The 22,414-nt window shown below is 40.5% G+C and overlaps 1 protein-coding gene across 1 annotated transcript; it reads left to right on the plus strand.

Annotated features, from left to right (window-relative positions):
* Positions 1 to 1,667: 1,667 nt before the first annotated feature.
* On the plus strand, positions 1,668 to 15,054 carry LOC135479842 (cytosolic phospholipase A2-like). Its single transcript, XM_064759746.1, is given in 13 exon segments — positions 1,668 to 1,690; positions 1,945 to 2,077; positions 3,276 to 3,400; positions 4,652 to 4,740; positions 4,743 to 4,855; positions 5,223 to 5,337; positions 6,163 to 6,205; positions 6,207 to 6,289; positions 11,873 to 11,965; positions 13,651 to 13,829; positions 14,198 to 14,351; positions 14,354 to 14,404; positions 14,876 to 15,054. Coding segments are annotated over 13 exon segments (1,380 nt in total).
* Positions 15,055 to 22,414: the final 7,360 nt, after the last annotated feature.

Genomic DNA, 22,414 nt, shown 5'->3' on the forward strand with positions numbered 1-22,414 from the left:
CCCGACCTGAGGTATGGCGTAACAGTCAGCCTCAAAGTAGAGACAGAACAACAAAATGTATGAGTTAACGCCTGAGATGGCAAAGACAATGCCTGTGCGCAGCTTGATCGTCAACATATCCCTGTGTATTTATATATGTGGTCGCGTATACGACATACGAGCTGAAGGCCAGGCAATCGAGGTGTGCAGCAATACCTGTAGGCCTTTATATATATACATGGGTCACACATAGGGAATACAGGTCATATCGCCTAACAGCCAAATTAAGTCGAATCATCTAATACCGTAGGTCGAATCGTCTACCGTCAGGTCGCCTAAGAATATAGGCTAAGCAGTGGATATTTTGGATTACAGTGGTGTGATATTCGGTTAACGAGAACCGTCAATGCGGAATGGAACTTGCTGGACTTTTGTTGGAGTTGTGATTCTAGAATTCTTCGATTCATGTAGATACTGGTATTGGTAGAAATTTCTATACACAACACGACAAAAATCACGTTGTAACTGAATTGCTTTATATATATATATATATATATATATATATATATATATATATATATATATATATATATATATATATATATATATCATGCTAGAAATTGAAAAATTGAGGACAAATTGATAGGAATTTCCCCTCCCAACATACCCTCCCCCTCCCCCACCGTCCTAAAATAAACCACCCGCCCTCTCTGAATCACTCCTAGACCCCCACCTGCTGATTTATTTTCTCACACCCTCACTAGCCTCCTGTTTTTGTCTTCTCGTGCAGACACTAGCAGGAGTTACGATATACCTATTTACACCTATCAAACACCACGTGCAATACATTAATGAATGTTACATACATTTTAGACAGGTTACCTTCGATTTTGATTTGATTCCATTAAATCAACTGGATCACATATCACTGTGAGAGATTTCCTCGATTTCATTGAGTCTAGCGCTTGGATCATTTCCTGTAAAACTACCACGCCTTGACGCTAATAATGTATACATGCACATTGTGAGAAGAGAGCATGATGTGCGGGAAAAATACATTTTACAGAGGCTCTCTTTAATGACTCTCAAAAATACACCACAATCGCCGTTGGAGGGATCTATCTAGGTCACGCGATGTCGGCGATCTCGGCGAGACAGATGGAAGCTCTCGCAAACTACTGCAGCTGAAAGAGGTGATTTTACGTTAGCTGCCAGAGGCGACGTCTAGTCGACAGACAAATGTGTATTAAAGCTAACAACTATCGTATATATATTTTATATACGTTGGTTTCCACCTGTGTCGCCGATATCTGCGTGAACTCGCGAGACCCCTTCCACCAGGAATGGACACGTCACAAGTGGGACAATATATATGGTCACGTCACATGTGGGACAATATATATGGTGTGCACATGGGTGCGTCACATGTGGGACAACATATATGGTGTGCACATTGGCACGTCACATGTGGGACAATATATATGGTGTGCACATGGGCACGTCACAGATAATGGTAGATTTATCCGGACTTTATCCAGTTCTCCATTACATACAAACCTCACCGCCTTACTAACGACAAAAAGTTCTTGAGAATGACATAAAACACAATCAAATAAATAAACTACTGTCTTATGTTAATGAAGAATTCGTATCCACTTCTTCGGTACTTTTAGGTCTCTGAACTTGATATGGAATTAAAGACAGAAATAGAGTAAGTATTTTCAAGTTTAGAAATAGATCAAAACATATGTACGTATTCCCAAGACACAAAAGAAGTGTATTTTTACAAACATAAAACGGAGATACTAATGAGAAAAAGCACCCATTAAAACCCATTAATATTTGTCGCTGTTGTTGTTGACATGCTCCCTTAAATATAGATAATGTTAAAACTGAGAATTTAGTTTCCGGTTATCTCAAAGCTTTCCAAATTGTGTAAGGTGGCTAATAGGGTTTTCTTTTCAGTACGCAACCAAATTTACGCTACAGTGTGGATTTGTGTGAAGAAGAAATGAATTATCTTAAGGCCAGGAAGTTGAAAACTATGACAGGAATGGGCTGTTTACTTGGCGGAAGGGGGCCGAAAACCATTGAAGAGGTACATGACGATTTTGTATGTTATAACGTGATTAAATTTAATTACGCGTTGTCGAAGGAAATTCTGATCGAGTGGAATGTACAGCGCGTCACGGATTGTTTTCATTATGGAGCTTGTAAACGGGCATGCGGGTAATTTGTAATATAAGCCAATCAGAATTAACTGATATCAACGCTTTGCCGCTCCACATGTTTTAAAGTTGTGGCATTGTGAACATTTCAGCTGTAGCCCCTAAGCTGTCTTCCAGGATGTCAGTCACACGCGAGTAAAATCAGACACTTTGTCCTTGTACTAGACAACTCCGCTCAGTAATATAATCCTGCAAAACAACAGGTCATATAACCAGGGTATAGTTCATTCACAACAGACCACACGCCTTCATGTGAATTGTCTTCAAATGACAGAACTGACACATGAACAGCGGTCTACATGTCTGATTATCTGCAAATATTGAGTGGGATAATTCTGACCGAAACAACCCCAAATGTGTCGGACTGACGGCAGAGAACATTTACCGCTCTTCACAGGCGCATTGAATCTTCCCAAGCATAAATCAACGTCAACCGTGTGGTCTCGCCGAAAAAAAAGGGTCCATGGCAGTCACGTCTGTTCAGGAAGATTTAATAGCTAAAGATGTTCCTTACCAGCAGCCCGACATATTTGGGGCTGTTTCTCTCCGTAACTCTCGCAACAGCGTTGTTTGATAAGATTTACCCAACTCCGCAAGGATACCTGCAAATCTCGATAGAAAGAAATCAACAAAAAATGAAAAAAAAAAAACCGAATCAGAGTGTCTATTTCATCAGATAAGCTCTATCTGCGTCAGGATACAGCCAGTCGTGTGCAGGATTGTGCGATTCAAATACGACATCCCTCCCAAGTACATTCCTATTTTAGAATGCGTGTTCTTCTGGATTGCTCATACTGGAAATCAACATTTACACAAACCTATGAGATCTGCAGATATGTCACGAGAGGCACGGGATTCTGAGAATTGTATAACAGGGATAAGAGACTGAGAAATCACTATCACTATAAGTATACTCACGAGTTATGGGCTGACCTGACCAATTCATTTTTATATTGGGATATACCAAAATAAATAATAATCGGGAGCAACTCAGCCAGCAAGGTTCTTACATTGATAATAATTAATCAATCTATAAATCGATCGTTGTATTTCAGGTGCCGACTGTAGCCGTGCTGGAGTCAGGGTGGGGGTTTCTGGGTTACGGTGGCCTATAGCGGTGTCTCTACAGCTCTGCAAGAAACAGATGTGCTGGACTGTGTCACTTACACATGTGGACTGTCAATGTCATGTTGGTAAGATCTTATAACTTCACGCTCGGCGAACTTCTTTAATATTTCAGGGTTTTTTTTCTCCTTCGTTTTCAAAATGGGGTTTTTGTATGTAATGAAATGTAACACTTATATAAAAGTGATCCCTGGAGAAAAGTTGCATTTGCTGACTTTTTGGCACTAGCATATGCAATTTTTAGTGCAAAGATGAGCTTTGTAAAGCTGGGGAAAATTAATGTCTGTACACACTTTGACGTGCAGTGGAATGTTTTCAGAATTAACCGATGAGCAAAGGTTCTTGCGCGGCTTTCAGACTTAACGCATCAACCCTCTAGTGATCATAGAAATGTTTTCAGGGTCACCCTGACCGCATATCTGTTTTTCTGATAAGCCATTAAACCTTAACCAACTGAAAAGCAAATGTGTAATATCAAAATGGTAAATTGACCTTCGACATCTGAGATTTGAATACGTTCCTGTAGAAAGTAGCCCGCTTTGAAGTTGACGTCACGATAACCAGTAGCATGATCACGATTTTAACTGCTCGATCTGTTCAATATGTTAGGAGGTGCAAAAGACGAAATGGGCGAATTTCACGTTCTGCAATTAACATTCTTAAACGAGCTTTTGTAACTTCGTGGCTAAAAGAGTCAAAACAAGTCGAAATGAGTATGTGTTGATCTGTGTGAACAGTATGAAAATCACAAACTGGCGGCGGTCAATATGGCGTCTGTGCTATGATACATACTTTTTTCTTTCTCTGTTTGTGTAAATGTTGGTTTCTAGTGTCAGTCACAGTGGGATTTGACAAAATCTTTGCTCACCGTGCTAAATTTCCGTGTTGTTCCGAAACGTGTGTGTTTGAATGAAGCTTTAAGTAAAAGAGACTATACCTGGTCAAGGCAAGAGTTTTGTTGTCATTTTAGAATAGCCCAAATAATTACCTTCACAAAGTACCAGCCTGGTCTGTTCGCGGTTTACATAAAAAAATCGGTAATAATACCCTAAAATTTATAAAGTATGTAGCGTTATAACTTTTTCAAACCTTAGAAGCATTTTAACACGATACATAGTACAGATACGAGTCTATAATTTACTGAGAGGCAGTGATTTGAGCCATATAAATACTGTTATTGTTAAATGCAGATAATTTGATTTGATTTTTGTCCAAAATCTCTGGCATACTCTCTTTAATTTAATTTTTTGAATGTTTAATATTGTCATAGGTTTCTTCGGTTTAATTGAAAGATATTTTTCCCCATATTAAATTGTCAGGTTATTATCGACATTGTACTCGCATCCGAAGTGGCCAAAGTTGTCTCTGAAAGAATTTCAGGTAGAGCTAAAACAGAACATTGACGCGAAAACTTGATGGGAATGCAGCAAGTGAGTCGGTACATCAGCGCCATGATGGAAAAATGGCACAACGGCCAGCCAATCAGCTTCACGGATTTCTTTGGAAACACTAATTAAAAAGATGTAAGTAAAAGGGAGGCAATTGATGTTGGATTGGGTGGTCTGATATGTAAAACCAGATTTGTTTAATGTTACAGGCATGATTACAATTTTGAAAACGGTTGTTTGAATGTATATTTTGACTGGGTTTATTGATGATACTAACAAAGTGGTCACCTCCGAAAGATTCTTCATGTTTTTGCTCTCTAATTCGTTACGTTTTTCTGTCTATCCTGTGTTAAACATCCCTTCTGTATAAGATTTTGTAAAGTTGGTTAAACTTTACAAAATAAGACTCTTACCAGGCATGTACCTGGTACCAGAGGGAAGGAATTGTGATATGCCTATAGCGTCAATATCACTGACCCCGATGTATTCTTTGGTCTTTCAGAGAAAAGCTTGTACACTGACAGATCAACAGATAAAAATTGTGGATGGTAACATCCCAATGCCTCTGTATACGTGTGTACACGTGAAGAAGAATGTTTCTGCCAGAGCTTTTCAAGGTAAGACAAAAAAGGATGCAGCCTCATCACCACCTGTCCTCTCGGCCAGAATTTCAAACTTTCATCAGTAAATCTCATACCTGACCAAAACTTAGACAATTTCCATCATTTTGATACCAAGCATGCACCTGTACACCAACAACGGAAGGCTGGAAGCAAGAAAAGACTTCACACCCTAAAATACACAGAATTACATTCGTTCCTCCCGAAAAAACGGAAGTTCTAATGGGGGCCTGTGTCCATCTTGATCATGCAACATAAGGTGACAGGCCAAGATTTAGGTTTGAATGAATGAATGAATGAATGAATGCTAGGGATTTAACCATGTCTTAAGAATTTTCGACCTTACGACGGCGAGGTGTCATTTGGTCTTTTAATACTGTGTCTTCTTGCGGCAAGGCGAGTCCATGACGCCAAAGTGCTGTTGCCACTGAAGTGTCATGTCGAAGACACCAGACATGACATCTCACCTAGTCACATTGTAAGGGTACCGGGGCAACCATTTCTTTTCCCTTGCTGAGTGCTGAGCGCCAAGTGAGACAGCAAGCAGTACCATTTTTAAAGTCTTTGGTATGACCCGACACGGGATTGATCCCGGATCTCCCGACTTCGGGCAGGAAGCACTAACCATTAGGCCACCGAAGCGGTCTATTGTATCTGATGTCATGCCTTCTCTGAGGAAGCACTAGAACTATATCAGCCATTAGAGTGACCCGATACAAGAAGACGCTTAACAAGTTTTATGGAAGCAGCCCTCATCGCCAGTTATTTCAATAGGGCTATTTTGTTGACTACGTTACAATACCATGACATGTTACTTTGCAGAATGGATTGAGTTCAGTCCTTTTGAGATAGGAATGGCGAAGTTTGAAGAGCGAGTATTTCTGTAGTAAGTTCTTCATGGGCAAGTTGGCGAAGAAGTACGACGAACCCCCACTTCACTTTTTACAAGGTCAGTCCTAGGGTTTTGTTTTCAAAATCTGAAGTTATTCTGGAGTGTATTTTAACCTTGTAAAAATGTTGCAATGCGAGAGGTTCTGATGAGGTTTTTCCCCGTGGGGTGGGGCAAAGCGAGTCTATTTGGACAACTTTCAGCAGATATTTGATGTCATTATTTCTTCTCTCTACACTAAAAAAAGAATAATTCTGTTAAATTAAACAGAAAGTCTGTTGTCTGAGTGATTCGAGAATATATTCTATCTGTCATTTCAACAGATTATTCTGCTAAATATAAACACACACACTACTATTGCAAAACACATCTATTACTTCAACATACAGATTCTATTAGATTAACAAGATATTATGTTGAAAATGACACATTATTATGTTATAATAACAGACTACATCGTAGCATCACTTAGACAACAGACCTTCTGTTAAAATTAACAGATTAATTTTTGAGCGTATATTTATGGCATTTAAAGTATGGCAAGATTTGATTACAGTATGGTAGGGTCTGAAAAGAGAGCACAGTATCACAAAGTCATGTTTCTGTGCTTCTGGGGTAAATATGTAACACCGGATATATATATATATATATATATATATATATATATATATATATATATATATATATATATATTATATATATATATATATACACACAACAGAGAGTTAGCGGAAACGGACTACCAAATTTAATAATATATTCAACGTATGTGTATATTTAAGAAAAAGACAAATGTACAGATGGGGGCACTACAACACTGCCTTACATCCACCCCGTCTGAAATGAATGTCGTCCCGACATTACAGTTTCTATTAGACAAATACAGAAAATAGGTCACTAGATTACAATGGCTGATACCACGTGATCGCAAAGATGGGTAGAATTATTTTCTTTAAAACTATTATACTTGGATACCTTGCAGAACTGTAAACATGTTGGCCAAACGAGTTACAAATGTTCCTTCAAATAGTTACACATCATAAAGCGATCAACAATTACATACAATAAGACAGTATACAGGTCTGCATCACTATTGTCTATTCTAAGTGTAACCAAAACACATGTTACCACTTCAGTTCCACGTGTTGCAGACTTTAACCTGTTCTACTCCTATAGTAGCAGACATTCTGTATATTGTGATAGAACACAGTAGTTCAGACTACATATTGGGTATATTACACCTCATATTACCAAGTCATACTGACAAATGGCAAACATTAATACAGGAAACAGGTAAACGTTTGCAAACTCTCGCACACAAATGCATGGATCACTACAAGGCACATCCACCCCTTTAAGGAGATCAATTTAATACTCTTTTTTGTGGGATCTACACCATATGGGAGACGTGCAGGAGTCTTCCGAATCCTGTGAGAGTGACGTAGTGGAGGTTCTGCATCTGTAGTCGTTGCGGTATCCTCCGAGATTGTTGGCTGAAAATCAGGATTAGAGTCATCTTCGCACTGATTCCACTGTGCGAGAGCCCCCTGGCCGAAACGGTGGTACTAAGGGGTTCAGCTCAGTCATCGGATATGTGCGAAAGAAATATTCCTCTTCATCCAACGAGTCTGATGAATAATCCTGGTCTGTGCGCTGCACATGCGGCTCACGGTGTTTCTGTCGACTTGGTTTAGGCTTGCTGGGGACTGGAACAGAAACAGGTAAGTAATCGCAAGGCAAGAGCATATTTCGGTGAAGAACTTTCTGCCTCCCATCACCATTCTCTGGTTTGATACGGTACACTGGGGCTTCATCTCCAATCTGTTTCACCACGACATGGATGCTCCTCTCCCAGTGTTTTCTCAGCTTTCCCGGTCCTCCACGTCGAGACATATTCCGCTCTAGCACACGGTCACCTGGTCTCAAAACGCGCCGCTGCTCGATGGATTCGTCTCCTGGCCTCACTATACGCTTTCTGCATTCCATCCCTGCCAGTCTGCAACAGTAGCTGGTCCTGTTCCTTGTTCTGATTGACCAACCCCCAAATACTAGGTCGATTGGTAATCGAGGCGATCGTCCAAAAGTAGATAGAAAGGTGCAAATCTTGTCGAGTCGTTTCGAGTACAGTTGTACGCATGTACCATCTTATTTAGGTGGCGTGCCCAGTCAGACTTCGGTCAGACTGCTGTGTGATTCGAGGAGAGTTCGAACCATGTTGAGAATTGTTCTATTCATCCTCTCTACCTGGCCATTTCCCTGGGGATGGTAAAGGGTAGTTCGAGACTTTATCACCCCACAAAGTCTTTCCAGATGCCAGAACAGCCCGTTCTCGAACTCACCTCTCTGGTCATGGTAGATTCGCTAAGGAAGCCCAAATCGCAAAATGTAGTTATTGAAGAGACGTTCAGCCGCTGTCTTAGCACTCTTGTTCTTTGTAGGGTATGCTTGAACATCAGAGACCGCTTTGCTCTTTTCTAGATGCAAGAAGTCCAACGCAACTATTTGGAATGGAGCTGTGGTAGATATTGGCTGGAGTGGAGCTCTAGTTGGTCTACTAGATGGCTTGTTCTTTAGGCAGTTATATTGGTTGTTCACGTAGTGACTAATGTCTCGGATCGTAGAACCTATCTCGAACCAATTCCAACGTCTTTTCAGCACCTGAGTGACCCATTTCTTCATGCAGTTCCTTGTATATAAGGGGCTTATACTTTGCATGAAGTACCAACTATTTGTGGATGTTGCCTGAGGGGACTCACATGTGAGTCCTATTCAGCAGATCATGATCATCCACTTTAAGACGTTATTCTTCCCTGAGCAAGCACTTCACTCCATGTGAAATGTCATTGCCGGACTTAACCTTGGGTGATCCCTTTAGTTTCAGGTAAGTTCCTATGTCTGGGTCGTTTTGCTGAGCGTTTCTGATGCTTTCCTTTGTCTTGGCACACAAGGTATTCACTGAGTTGCGAACCAAACCCAGTTTATCCGTGTTCACCACTTGCGGATCATTGGTGATGGCACTGATCCATGGAGCCAGTTCATGGGACTGAGCTCGAACAGCTTTGACAACTGCACTTATCGTATCAGGAGACATCTCTTCTGAGCAGGAGCAGATGAATTCGTCAATGTCAGTTAGCATCCTAGACAATCCATCGGCGTCCCCATTTGACTTTCCTGGACGATATCGCACCACAAAGCTGTAATCAGTAAGTTCAGAAACCCATCGTTGTCAAGTTGCATGTGATTTGGCTCACGTTAACGTATAGGTGAAAGGATTATTATCGCTGTATACAGTTGTGTGACAAGTATAGTACAGGTAATCCCTAAAGTCATCGCCCAATTTAATGCCAGAAACTCGAGTTTACCCGAGTGTAGATGGTGTCGTTGCTCAGATGGGCTCAGTGTTCTTTATCCATAGCCTATGGCACGTAGATTACCTCTTCCTTGGTCCTGGTAAAGTACAGCTCCTAATCCTTCTGATGATGCATCTGTATGCAGAATGAAGGGTTTTCCAAAGTCTGGATACGTCATTACCGTTTCCTTCGACAAGGCGTCTACCAGTTCTTCCAGAACCTGTTGATGACAGTCAGTCCAAATTACTGAGCTATTTGAAGGGGCTTATCCAGATGATCGCCGATTCACTTTAGTTCGAACCCTTCGCTTAGTCACACTGGATGTTTCTGCCGATACTTTAGCATTTAACAGATCCGACTCCTCATTAAGCATCTCCATGACTTGACGTTTCTGTTCTGCGGAGATCCGCATTTTTTCATTTCGTGACGATTAAGCGTCGCTCTGCAGTCCTGTCAAAACTGCCCTTTGAAACATTTGTTGAACTAATGTACTGTCATAGCTAACAGCCATCTCCCCCTGAGAAGCAAACAATATCTTCTGTCGTAAGTCCATCATCCTAATTAAGAATGCTTGTGGATCTTCCTTACTTCCCTCAGCTCCAGCACACAGCTGTTGATAAAGTTCAGTTGAGCTCTTCTCTCTGTAGTACGCACGAAGAATTCTTCGCAGAGCTGATAAAGTCAAATGAGTCCTTCCTTCTAGGTAGCTTCTGAGCCCAAGCCCTGGGACAATTGCTCGGAGTACAGCCTGAACGACTTCAGCTTCACTGTGGCCTTGTGCACACCCTTGTTCAATTTGTCTTATTAGACTGGTGAAACTCAGTCGGCCTTGTTGTGTTGGTTCATCAATCTGACCTCCAAGCTTAAACTCACGCTTCCATATAGGTGTCACTATAGGTGCATCAGGCCTTGAAGGAATGATTTGCTTTTCTGGTTCATTAGGATCGGATTTGCCTGTCTTACTTTGTTTCTTACCAACCGATTCGAAATAAGACTGTGCTGTTAAAAGACTTGCCATTCCTCCATCCTCCTTCGTAGCTTCAGCAACCATGTATTTGTTAAGCAGCTGTACTAAAGAAGGCTTTCCTAATTCCGCCGTATACTTATCAGAAACTGTCAGTTTTTGCAACAGTCCAATAAGCTCATCTGCTGACAAAGTATAAAGCTTTTGTCTCACTGCATACTCCAACTCTAGGTCAGCCATTTTTCCTTAAGATGAAACTATTACAAATCTATCGTACTTACAGATATCCTAAAACAGCTAATAAATTGTATGACATATAATGCATCCAATTCAAAAGACTGACATCCTATGCGCTGCACAGTTTCTTACACAGTTTCTTACACAGTTTCTTAACATGTAAACGAAATATCATGTCAACCAAATACTATGTCAACCAACAACAGTCTCAACACTCAGTAAGCATAGTAGTGCTGCAACCAACCTGCATGCCGCCTAAGAGTCCTTCCACTGTAGGTCTGATTTACTCAATGTGTATTGCAATGTCACAATGGCAATAACAATCTTCCAAAGTTTTTATAGGAATATCCTCTGATGCACATAAAAGCTGTCTAGCTGCACACAGGTACATGTACATCATATGCACATTATCTGATGTCATTACGTCTCTTCAACTGATTTACCAGTCATACGTCTGTTCTGCCCCACCCTACGTATTGTCCTCTGTACTCATTTCGTCAATGTGCGCAATAGCTCAGTTGACTGTTTATCGCTGTACTCAGACAGACATCACTGCACTTATTCATTCCCAAATCCCGGACAGGCCCCCAAATGTAACACCGGATATATATATAAGAGAACGAGGCAGCTCATACACAAGCCACTGGATGTACAAGGCATCATATATGGAAAATGTACAGATGGGGGCACTACAACACAGCCTTACAAATACATTTCTGGATGGTATTTCCCCAGAGGAAAATTTAGAGACTAGGATCTTTGAAACACCGTGTTGCTCATTATGCCAGTTGGATTCTTACTATGTAGCGTTTTAAATATTGTCTGCCTTTTTTCATTGGCACTAAAATTCACCGGAAACCTCACAATAAAATGTCTTGCCCAGTTTCCCAGACAAATCTGGAGTTGGCTATTGTCATAATCAAACAACAAACTTATTCACTTCATTACCTCATTTGGATTTCTACACCATAATACTAGCCGTCATCGCATAAGCGAAATATTATTGTGTATTGCGTAAAACACCAATCAAATAAAATAAATATATCTTTTCTGTAAACTACGTAACAGCATATTTTCCATCTTTTGTCGCAGGTATTTGGGGCAGCGCTTTCTGCATCATGTTTAATCGACTATTTGATGACAATCGAAACATGGACCCCGTGGAGATGGTCAGACGGGAAATGAGTATGTTCATGATTAAAATGCACACCACTTGCCAGGCCTTGAAAACCACTATATTATCATTTTAACTGAAATAAAGAGATACTGAAGCTAATATTCCTACCCATCAGTATAAGTCATACAGAAGTTTTTGGTACCAAATTGCTGTCATACTGAAAAGATGATTTCGTCTTGTGATTAGTGGTATTATCTCGTGCAATTTTTATGATAGGAAAGAATTTACGATTATTCTTATTTTGATAAATTGCTAAAAAAAATAAAGACTAAACTCTAAATGTACATATCGTGATATTGTAATTAAAAAAAGAATCCGTGCTGAGTGACGGAAGCGAAGATTAAGACGATGATGACGACGATGATTTTGATAATCACGATAACTCTCATCATGATCATTGTGAAGAACAAAGGAGCGGAAAAAACGGTCGCGGACAAAGGATTCTGGATGAACTGGTTTAAGAGCCTAGTAGATAGGTAATATAATGTATTTTCTTTGCAATTTGCTCCTCTAATTTAGTCACTTAGCAAATACTGTCACTATCCAACCGCTTCAAAATTTCACTCCACTTCTCTTCATCTTTTAACGCGATTCATGAAGGATATTGGGTTTGTTTGCTTGGACAAACAGCTGCGACAATATAGCTTTACGGCAAGGATTTTTTGTTTCAATTATCTGGCGAGGTGCAATGGCTTAAACCCTTTGATTTCAATGTTACTGACCCTTTCAAAAACGAAAGTTTACTACACACACTTTATAAAGCCTGTTTATGTGTCAACGAAACTTCAGTGATATTTGTAATGGTCGAAATGTGTCATTCTTTAGTCGTCTTAAAAATAGTAAAAAACCCCCAGTATAATGTTTTCCCCAAACCAATATTTCTTGCATAACAAATCAGAAAAGGTGATTTTTCTTACGCTTGACCACAAGCGTATAGTGACGTCATATTTCTCGTGAAAAGTTCAGAAGTATTACTTGTTTATTTCAGTTGAATTTGAAAATAAAAATGTGGAAGTCAAATAATTTGTTGTTTAAGTGTGAACCGATTTCTAAAATCAAAATCTCATGAATATCGTTTTCCGTTTTCAGCAAGAGATTTCAGCTTCTGAGCATGCGTACTGGCCGCGTGATACACAACTTCCTTAGAGGGATCGCCTTACTACCTAAAGGAGAAGAACATAAGACCCCGAAAGAAAAGTTTTTGTGAAAAGACATTAATTAATCCAGTAATTAAGGGGGGTGTTTCTAGTTCAGTCATTAAATTAACGCAACGTATAAAAGAATGACAGGACAAGTTCGAAACGATGCTATATTCTGAGCACGGCGTAAAGCACCAATCAAAAAAAAAAAAATCGAAACGATGCTTAAAAAGACAAAAGTGTTATATTTGGTATTTAGCCCAGTCCTTTATTTCACAGGTGTTCTTTCCCCAATTCGAAACTTATTCGAAACAGTTGATAAAGCTAAAGAAAAGAGCATTAAAATAACTTCTGGTGCAATATATACCATTTGATCCGGAAAGAGCTGGATTTGAACTGTTGACCTAGTTACCTGCATGCTTAATACAATTGTACTGCGCCAGACTTCTTTGTTAAGTTTGGCCAGCCCTCCCAGCATTATTTGACAGTATATAGGTCAGAGGCGTGGAAATAGTATTTATAAAATAAGCCAAAAAATTTAATAATTTTTACAGACGATTCAGACGAAGGAATCAGAGTGTGTTCCACCCACGTGAAGAAACAATTTGTCGTGGACGCAGGGTTAACTTTCAACTCCCCGTACCCTTTCGTGCTGAGGCAAGCCCGGGGGATAGACCTCATCCTGTCGTTTGACTTCAGTGGTAGACTTGGTGATGACAGCGAGCCGTTCAAGGTAAATTAATTCCTGATGAATAACCAATCAGCTATCTGGTACCAATTTTACAACAGCCATTTATCACCTTAGGTTGAATTAAAAACTTAGTCAACGATTTTTGGGGGCCCGACACACGTGTGTTGAAATGGTCAAATTTTAATTTCTAGGACCAAACATAAGCTCTAAAATCGTATTTTAAATTTGACTTAGCTCCGGGCAATGTTATATGTACATCATTACTTGCCAGCATTCCCTGTTTACTCTGAACTATTCGGATTATTTTAATAACTGCTTTCATTAGATCGGTATCATCGTGTTTTCCATGGTTTCGAGGTTGTAAAACAAATTTGCCTTGCTAAACGAATGTGCTGATGCTTTTTTTCCAGGAAATAAGACTGGCTGAAAAGTGGGCTAAACAGAACGGCCTTCGTTTCCAACCCATCGACGCGAGTGTATTTGAGAAAGAAGGGATGAATGAGTTGTACATCTTCCGTGATCCCAACGACCCTAAATGTCCCATAATCTTTCATTTTGTCCTCGTGTTCTCTAATTTCGGAAGTATAAGAAGCCAGGTGAGTTGCAAGTATTTCAAGGCGCAGGGTCAAAACCGGCCGTGGTCAGGGAACATTCCTGCGCTGTCACTGCTTGTGGTGCCTTGGTGACAGTAAGCGATCTACAACGCTCGCGGGAACATTGATGAAGTCTAAAATTTGTTGGAGAACACGTATCCGCCACTAGTGTGGTGTGCATATCTCTACGTCACATGTTGGAAAGTTAGTCATTAACTTACTTACGGTCGGAGATTTACGGCGCGCAGTTCTGTTTGCTCCAGCAACAATATCGACAAAATAAATCAATACAGCCAGGCTGGAACACACTACTCACTGCTATACATGCACTCTTATATGTACATATTATATTCCACGATTTGGGGTACTAGACAATTTTGATCATTTTGAGAGGCCCCTTTTAATCAGAGAAGTTATTATTTCGTATTTTTCAGATGCCATAATAATTTTTTGCCCTAAACGTTTTCTCTTTCGTCATCAGGTATTGCAAGGGAGAATACTTGCGATAAGAATTCGCGGTGTTCGCCATCTTTGACGATCCTGAGGCTCCTTATTCCACGTTTAACTTCACCTACACTCACAAGGCGATTGATCGGTCATCTCAGCTGATGGAATTCAGTACGCTCAACCGCCTGAAGGAGATCAAAGAGGCGGTCCAGAGGAAAAGAAAATAATTCATTTTAATGAGATTAGAAACCAATGTAAATTGTGTACGTAGAACATTAAAGGATATGATGTATGCTTTTTTAGACGTTGCCAGCATAGTTTTACTGTTTGTTGAGAGCGGACAACACCGGACTCTACTCTGATCTCGCGGGTTTGATGGTAATAAGCGGTCGAAAGCGAACATAGGGAGGGCCGTTATAATGTAGTCTTCCATGAAGTTTATTGAAGGTCTCTTGACTTCCATCTGTATGACATACTCGTGTCCAAGAACCTGCTGTGTGTGGGAAAATATTATATATATTTACGTATATATGTTTATTTTGAATTGCCTCATTACAATGGTCATCAAAGTTAAATATGTTTGAACACGGCGTGAACACCTATTGTACAATCATATCATTACATAACAGAAATCACAAGTAATGCATAATTTTAATATTCCGTGACTATTCCCCCATAATGTTTTTTTAAATATATATCATAACGCGAGGCAATATTTTTGTCGTGTTTGAATGTTTCAGTAGAAGTAGATGACATTATCAGTCATGATTTTTACATGAAAACAGGTTGTACCGGAATTAAATTTGAATGACATTCTGTTAAAGTTTTCGTGTGGTTATTCGCAGATGTTAACTGATGCAATACGCTGTCCGGGTTCTCGAAGGGTACCCGAATTGAGATACTCATAGCATTTTAGGTTGTCTAATAATTTATCTGTATTTAGTTGTGAAATTTGGTTGATATTCGCCCGCTTAAAGATTGGCTTTTAATGGTGTTATTCGATGAATTAAGAACTTTGTATAGCAGAGGGTGTCACCAATTTTATGTTAAGTTCTCTAACTCATATGCAATTAGTTTTCAAGTGTTTTTGAAAAGTGTGTACTGCCTCGTTTGGTGTTCAGTCGCTGAGAGGTTAGTATTATGTGACTAGGTGGGGTGTCATGCCTGAAGTATTCGGCATGATACTTCAGTGGCGGTAGCAGATTGCGGCATGGACTCGAGCTGCCACAATACATCGTACACACACAAACACACCTGATGACTTTGCGGCATGGACTCGAGCTGCCACAAGACATCGTACACGCACACACACACCTGATGACTTTGCGGCATGGACTCGAGCTGCCACAAGATATCGTACACACACAAACACACCTGATGACTCCTCGTCGTCATATGTCTAACACGTCGTCACACACACACACACACACGCACACGCACACGCGCGCACGCGCGCATGCACACGCACACGCACACGCACACACACACACACACACACACACACACGCACACACACATACATACCAGTTCCAGAAAATCAACATACCGACCGTTTGGCTAAAGATTCATCCTTACTCTCTGATGTGCTTGTTCACGTTCAACTTCAGACTTTGTATCGTGCACTAAAATCTTCTTTGCTTCTTTATGGCAGGAGGGGTTGGATGCAGCAAATGACTGTCGATTTTGCTATGATTTTCAATCGTCTATCTGTAACGGTTTTATTTTAGTAAGAAGTCGCAAGGCTGACGTGTTGATTTTATTAGGATTCATATTGGATTATGTCCATTAAATGCTGGTCTGAACAGAATAAATTCACACTCTAAAGGACTAGGTGACCATTACCAAGTTAAAGAATCTGTGGATCACCTTTCGTCAAGATTAACATCATACAAATTTAGACAATATCGATTTAAGTTGAAACAGCAAGTATGTTGCATGTCTCAAAGGTTTTATAAACCAAGCTTAGATGTCTCTCTATAACTGTGTGGTCGTGCATAGTATATTTGTTTTAGCCACTGCACGTAAATAGCTTCAGTGAATTATTATTCACAAGTTGAAGACAAAGTTAAATCAAAACAGTCATAATAAAATCAAGAATAAGTAAATGAGAGCGTTTCTTATATATTGCACCATACGTGTGAAGCTCAGTCATTAACCTGCGTATGGTCGTGGGTTTTACCGGGCTCTGCCCATTTTCCTCCCACCAAAATGCTGGCAGCTGCCGTATAAGTAAAATATTCTTAAGTATGGCTTAAAACACCAGTCAAATAAAACAAATAAATATATACATGTATTGCACACTGACAACGTTAGACCAATCAACTCACCTGATTGTCCTCGGAAAGGTTTGGCAGGTGAGAATGGCGACAATGGACAGGTTTCCTGTAGAGACAAACCTCTCATAAAGTTATGTACCGCGCCTGCGCGACCGGCTCTCGTACTCAACAATTCGTAACGTTTACTGCAAAAAATAATGACAAAATACATAAATAAACCATGCCTAAATTCTAAATAAACAACTAAATAAATGGATGAATAAAAAGACTAATCAAAAAGGATAATATGTTACCTGTGATTTAATTCTGCATGTACCCTATATATTAATTCTGTTGTTTCAGGACATGACGTTTCTTAAAGACTCGGACGGACATGATCTGGATAAAGTGAAAGTGGAATGGGACTTGTATGTTAACTTGCGATTTCATTTTGTTTTCTTCCGTTTTCTCAGATCGACTTTATCTTTGACTTTTCTGACACAAAAAGTGACATATACAGGGATGTGAATGATGTGGAAAAAGTGGAAATTAAGCGGGACTTATGTGGCAACCTGCAATTTAATTTTGTTTTCCCCCACTTTTTTCTTATTTTATCTTTCGAATATGACGTTTCTTAGGTAAAAAAAAACGTAATATAAATTGGTTTACATGATCTCAAAAAAGTGAAAATGAAATATAATTTGTTTGGTAACTTTCTAATATGATTGTAATCTGTTAATGACCTTATTTGTCTTGTCTTATACATGTGTTACACGCAGACGAAACTGTGAACAACTGCTTTATTTGTAATTTTGTTTCCTGTTGAGTATTCAAGTTCTCTCAAAGAATGAGAAACCTACTTACTTTTCCACCAAACCCTTAATCAGTCCTGACCAAAGTCCTTCGCTCTTTGACGTCGTTTTGGATTTCTTGGTCGTTTCAGCGGTGGTCGCTTAGCGGCTTTATAGCGCCCTCTTTTGGCAGGAGGTGGCTTGGTTGATACGTCATCTTCGTCATCACTATTAACGTTCTCGTCAGTGTCCTCGGAATCGCTGTCGTCATTGCTTGCGTCATTATCGTCGGTTCCATTTTCCAACTGTTTCTCTGTCAAGTAAGGATAAAAAAAGTTCAACGTCATTGTTTATCGAAATCAGAAACATTCTCTGCCTACCTTGTTTTCTGGTTTTAAAAATCACCGGGCTATAAATTTCACTACATGGCAAAGATGGACGATTGACAAATTTAAATTAAGAAATGTATTTTCTTTGATCATGTCCCAAAATTATTACTACCTTCGTGGGTTCACCATAAATTGTGTTTAGCTAATCTATTTATTCTGAGGAGATATCTTCTCAATGTCTTCCCCTGGCAGATCACAAATATCCTGATGTAAAGAGGGGATGCAGTCAGATCTTTGTCTCGTCTGAACTTGAGACCTCAACGTAGAGCACTGTTGTCAAAAACTATTGGAATCGGCCAGGTAAAAACCACAGCAGTGTGGATTTCTGGAAAGCACAAAGTATAATATTAGCTCATTAAGGCCAATTAAGGTTAATTAGGCCATTAAGCTCGTATCGTCCAGTTATGCAGTAAACAGCTCTATATGTGCTTTGAGTGTAGACTTATGCATTGAACTACACATCTGCAGACATGTCATTTGCGAGACTACAGGTCATTTACCGTGCAACTGACAGTTCAGTAACACCAAATAGTAATGTGAACTGCCTCCCCAGTCTCTGTCCAGTTTATACCGACATCCATCAGAATAGTTCAGTAACATCGAACACTAAAGTGAACTGTCTCCTCCGTCTCTGTCCAGTTTATACCGACATCCATTTGAATAGTTCAGTAACACCGAACACTAACGTGAACTGTCTCCTTCGTCTACGTCCAGTTTATACCGACATCCATCAGAATAGTTCAGTAACACAGAATACTGATGTGAACTGTCTCCCCAGTCTCTGTCCAGTTTATACCGACATCCATCAGAATAGTTCAGTGAAACCGAATGCTAATGTGAACTGTCTCCTCCGTCTATGTCCAGTTTATACCAACATCCATCAGAATAGTTCAGTAACACCGAACACTAATGTGAACTGTCTCCCAGGTCTCTGTCCAGTTTATACCGACATCCATCAGAATAGTTCAGTAACACCGAACACTAACGTGAACTGTCTCCTCTGTCTCTGTCCAGTTTATACCGTCATCTATCAGAATAGTTCAGTAACGCCGAATACTAATGTGAACTGTCTCCTCCGTCTCTGTCCAGTTAATACCGACATCCATCAGAATAGTTCAGTAACGCCAAATACTAATGTGAACTGTCTCCTCCGTCTCTGTCCAGTTAATACCGACATCCATCTGAATAGTTCAGTAACATTGAATATTAATGTGAACTGTCTCCTCCGCCTCTGTCCAGTTAATACCGACATCCATCTGAATAGTTCAGTAACACCGAATACTAATGTGAACTGTCTCCTCCGTCTCTGTCCAGTTAATACCGACATCCATCTGAATAGTTCAGTAACACCAAACACTAATGTGAACTGTCTCCTCCGTCTCTGTCCAGTTAATACCGACATCCATCTGAATAGTTCAGTAACACCGAATACTAATGTGAACTGTCTCCTCCGTCTCTGTCCAGTTAATACCGACATCCATCTGAATAGTTCAGTAACACCGAACACTAATGTGAACTGTCTCCCCCGTCTCTGTCCAGTTAATACCGACATCCATCAGAATAGTTCAGTAACACAGAATACTAATGTGAACTGTCTCCCCCGTCTCTGTCCAGTTAATACCGACATCCATCAGAATAGTTCAGTAACACTAAGCACTAATGTGAACTGTCTCCTCCGTCTATGTCCAGTTAATACCGACATCCATCAGAATAGTTCAGTAACACAAAATACTAATGTGAACTGTCTCCCAGGTCTCTGTCCAGTTCATGCCGACATCCATCAGAATAGTTTATTAACACCGAACACTGATGTGAACTGTCTCCCCCGTCTCTGTCCAGTTAATACCGACATCCATCAGAATAGTTCAGTAACACAGAATACTAATGTGAACTGTCTCCCCCGTCTCTGTCCAGTTAATACCGACATCCATCAGAATAGTTCAGTAACACTAAGCACTAATGTGAACTGTCTCCTCCGTCTATGTCCAGTTAATACCGACATCCATCAGAATAGTTCAGTAACACAAAATACTAATGTGAACTGTCTCCCAGGTCTCTGTCCAGTTCATGCCGACATCCATCAGAATAGTTTATTAACACCGAACACTGATGTTAACTGTCTCCCCCGTCTCTGTCCAGTTAATACCGACATCCATCAGAATAGTTCAGTAACACCGAACACTAATGTGAAATGTCTCCTCCGTCTCTGTCCAGTTAATACCGACATGCATCAGAATAGTTCAGTAACACCGAACACTAATGTGAAATGCCTCCTCCGTCTCTATCCAGTTTACACCGACGTCTATCAGAATATAACACGTCTGTCTATCTGTCCGTCTTTCTGTCTGTCTGTCTTCCTGTCATCAACTTTGCGGAAACGTTATGCCTAGGGCTGAGTAAATTTGTATTCACACGCGGTTCGGCTTTGGGCTAAGCATAGATGTATTACATTGTTATGGCGATCCAGATCTGGACACGAATCCAGAATTTGTTTTAAAAGATGCTTCAAGGTTGCAAGATAGATTACAAATGCATATTTAATTTTTTCCCTTTGCCTGGCGATAGTGCCTAGTAGAGCATTGTGTATTTCTTGTAACTTTGCTATCAGTGATAAAAACTATCGCCATATAGTTTAAGACGTACACCATAGAGAGTAAAACCAGAGCAGCGGCGACAGTGTGACAGACGTACACCATAGAGAGTAAAACCAGACCAGCGACGGTAGTGTGATAGACATACAGCATAGAGAGTAAGACCAGAGCAACGACAGTAGTGTGATAGACGTACAGCATGAGAATAAAACCAGAGCAGCGACGACAGGGTGATAGACGCACAGCATGGAGAATAAGACCAGAGCAGCAACGACAGTGTGATAGACGTACACCATAGAGAGTAAAACCAGAGTAGCGACGGCAGTGAGATAGACGTACAGCATAGAGAGTAAAATCAGAGCAGCGACGACAGTGTGATAGATGGACAGTAAAACCACAGCAGGTACGAAAGTGTGATAGACGTACAACATAGAGAGTAAAACCGGAGAAGCAACGACAGTGTGATAGACTTACAGTATGGAGAGTAAGACCAGAGCAGCCAGGACAGTGTGATAGACGTAAAGCATGGAGAGTAAGACCAGAGTAGCGACGAAAGTGTGATAGACGAACAGCATTGAGTGTAAAACCAGAGCAGCAACGACAGGGTGACTTGACGTACAGCATGGAGAGTAAAACCAGAGCAGCGACGACAGTGTAATAGACGTACAGCATAGAGAATAAAACCAGACCAGCGACGAGAGTGTGATAGATGTTCAGCATGGAGAGTAAAACCAGATTAGCGACGACGGGGTGATAGACGTACAGCATAGAGAGTAAGACCAGAGCAGCGACGACAGTGTGATAGTCGGACAGCATGGAGAGTAAAACCAGAGCAGCGACGACAGTGTGATAGACGTACAGCATAGAGAGTAAGACCAGAGCAACGACGACAGTGTGATAGACGTACAGCATGGAGAGTAAAGCCAGAGCAGCGACGACAGTGTGATAGACGTACAGCATGGAGAGTAAGACCAGAGCAACGACGGCAGTGTGATAGTCGGACAGCATGGAGAGTAAAACCAGAGCAGCGACGAAAGTGTGATAGACGTACACCATAGAGAGTAAAACGAGGACAGCTATGACAGTGTTACAGACGTACAGCACAGAGAGTAAAACCACATCAGCGGTGTGATAGACGTACACCATAGAGAGTAAAACGAGGACAGCTATGACAGTGTTACAGACATACAGCACAGACAGTAAAACCAGGGAAGCGACGACAGCGGGATAGACGTAAAGCATGCAGAACAAAACCAGAGCAGCGACGACAGCGGGATAGACGTAAAGCATGGAGAGCAAAACCAGAGCAGCGACGGTCCAGGCTTGAATTTTTTTCAAACCACAATACTAGCTCTGACATGTTTTGATTTGCCTCCATCCATTTGAAATAGGTTGCAAGTTTTTACGTACGTGTGCTTCTACTTTTTTTCTTGGCTGCCCCCGATATCGTTCTCATTTACATCAGTGACTTTATTTATTGTTGATTAACGCCTATATAATGTACTTTTTGTTTGCAAGTTAGCTTGATTTTACCCTCATTCACATGTAGGAGTACCTCTCG

This window comes from Liolophura sinensis, chromosome 12 (genome assembly GCF_032854445.1).
Source record: "Liolophura sinensis isolate JHLJ2023 chromosome 12, CUHK_Ljap_v2, whole genome shotgun sequence".
Classification (NCBI taxonomy): domain Eukaryota; kingdom Metazoa; phylum Mollusca; class Polyplacophora; order Chitonida; family Chitonidae; genus Liolophura; species Liolophura sinensis.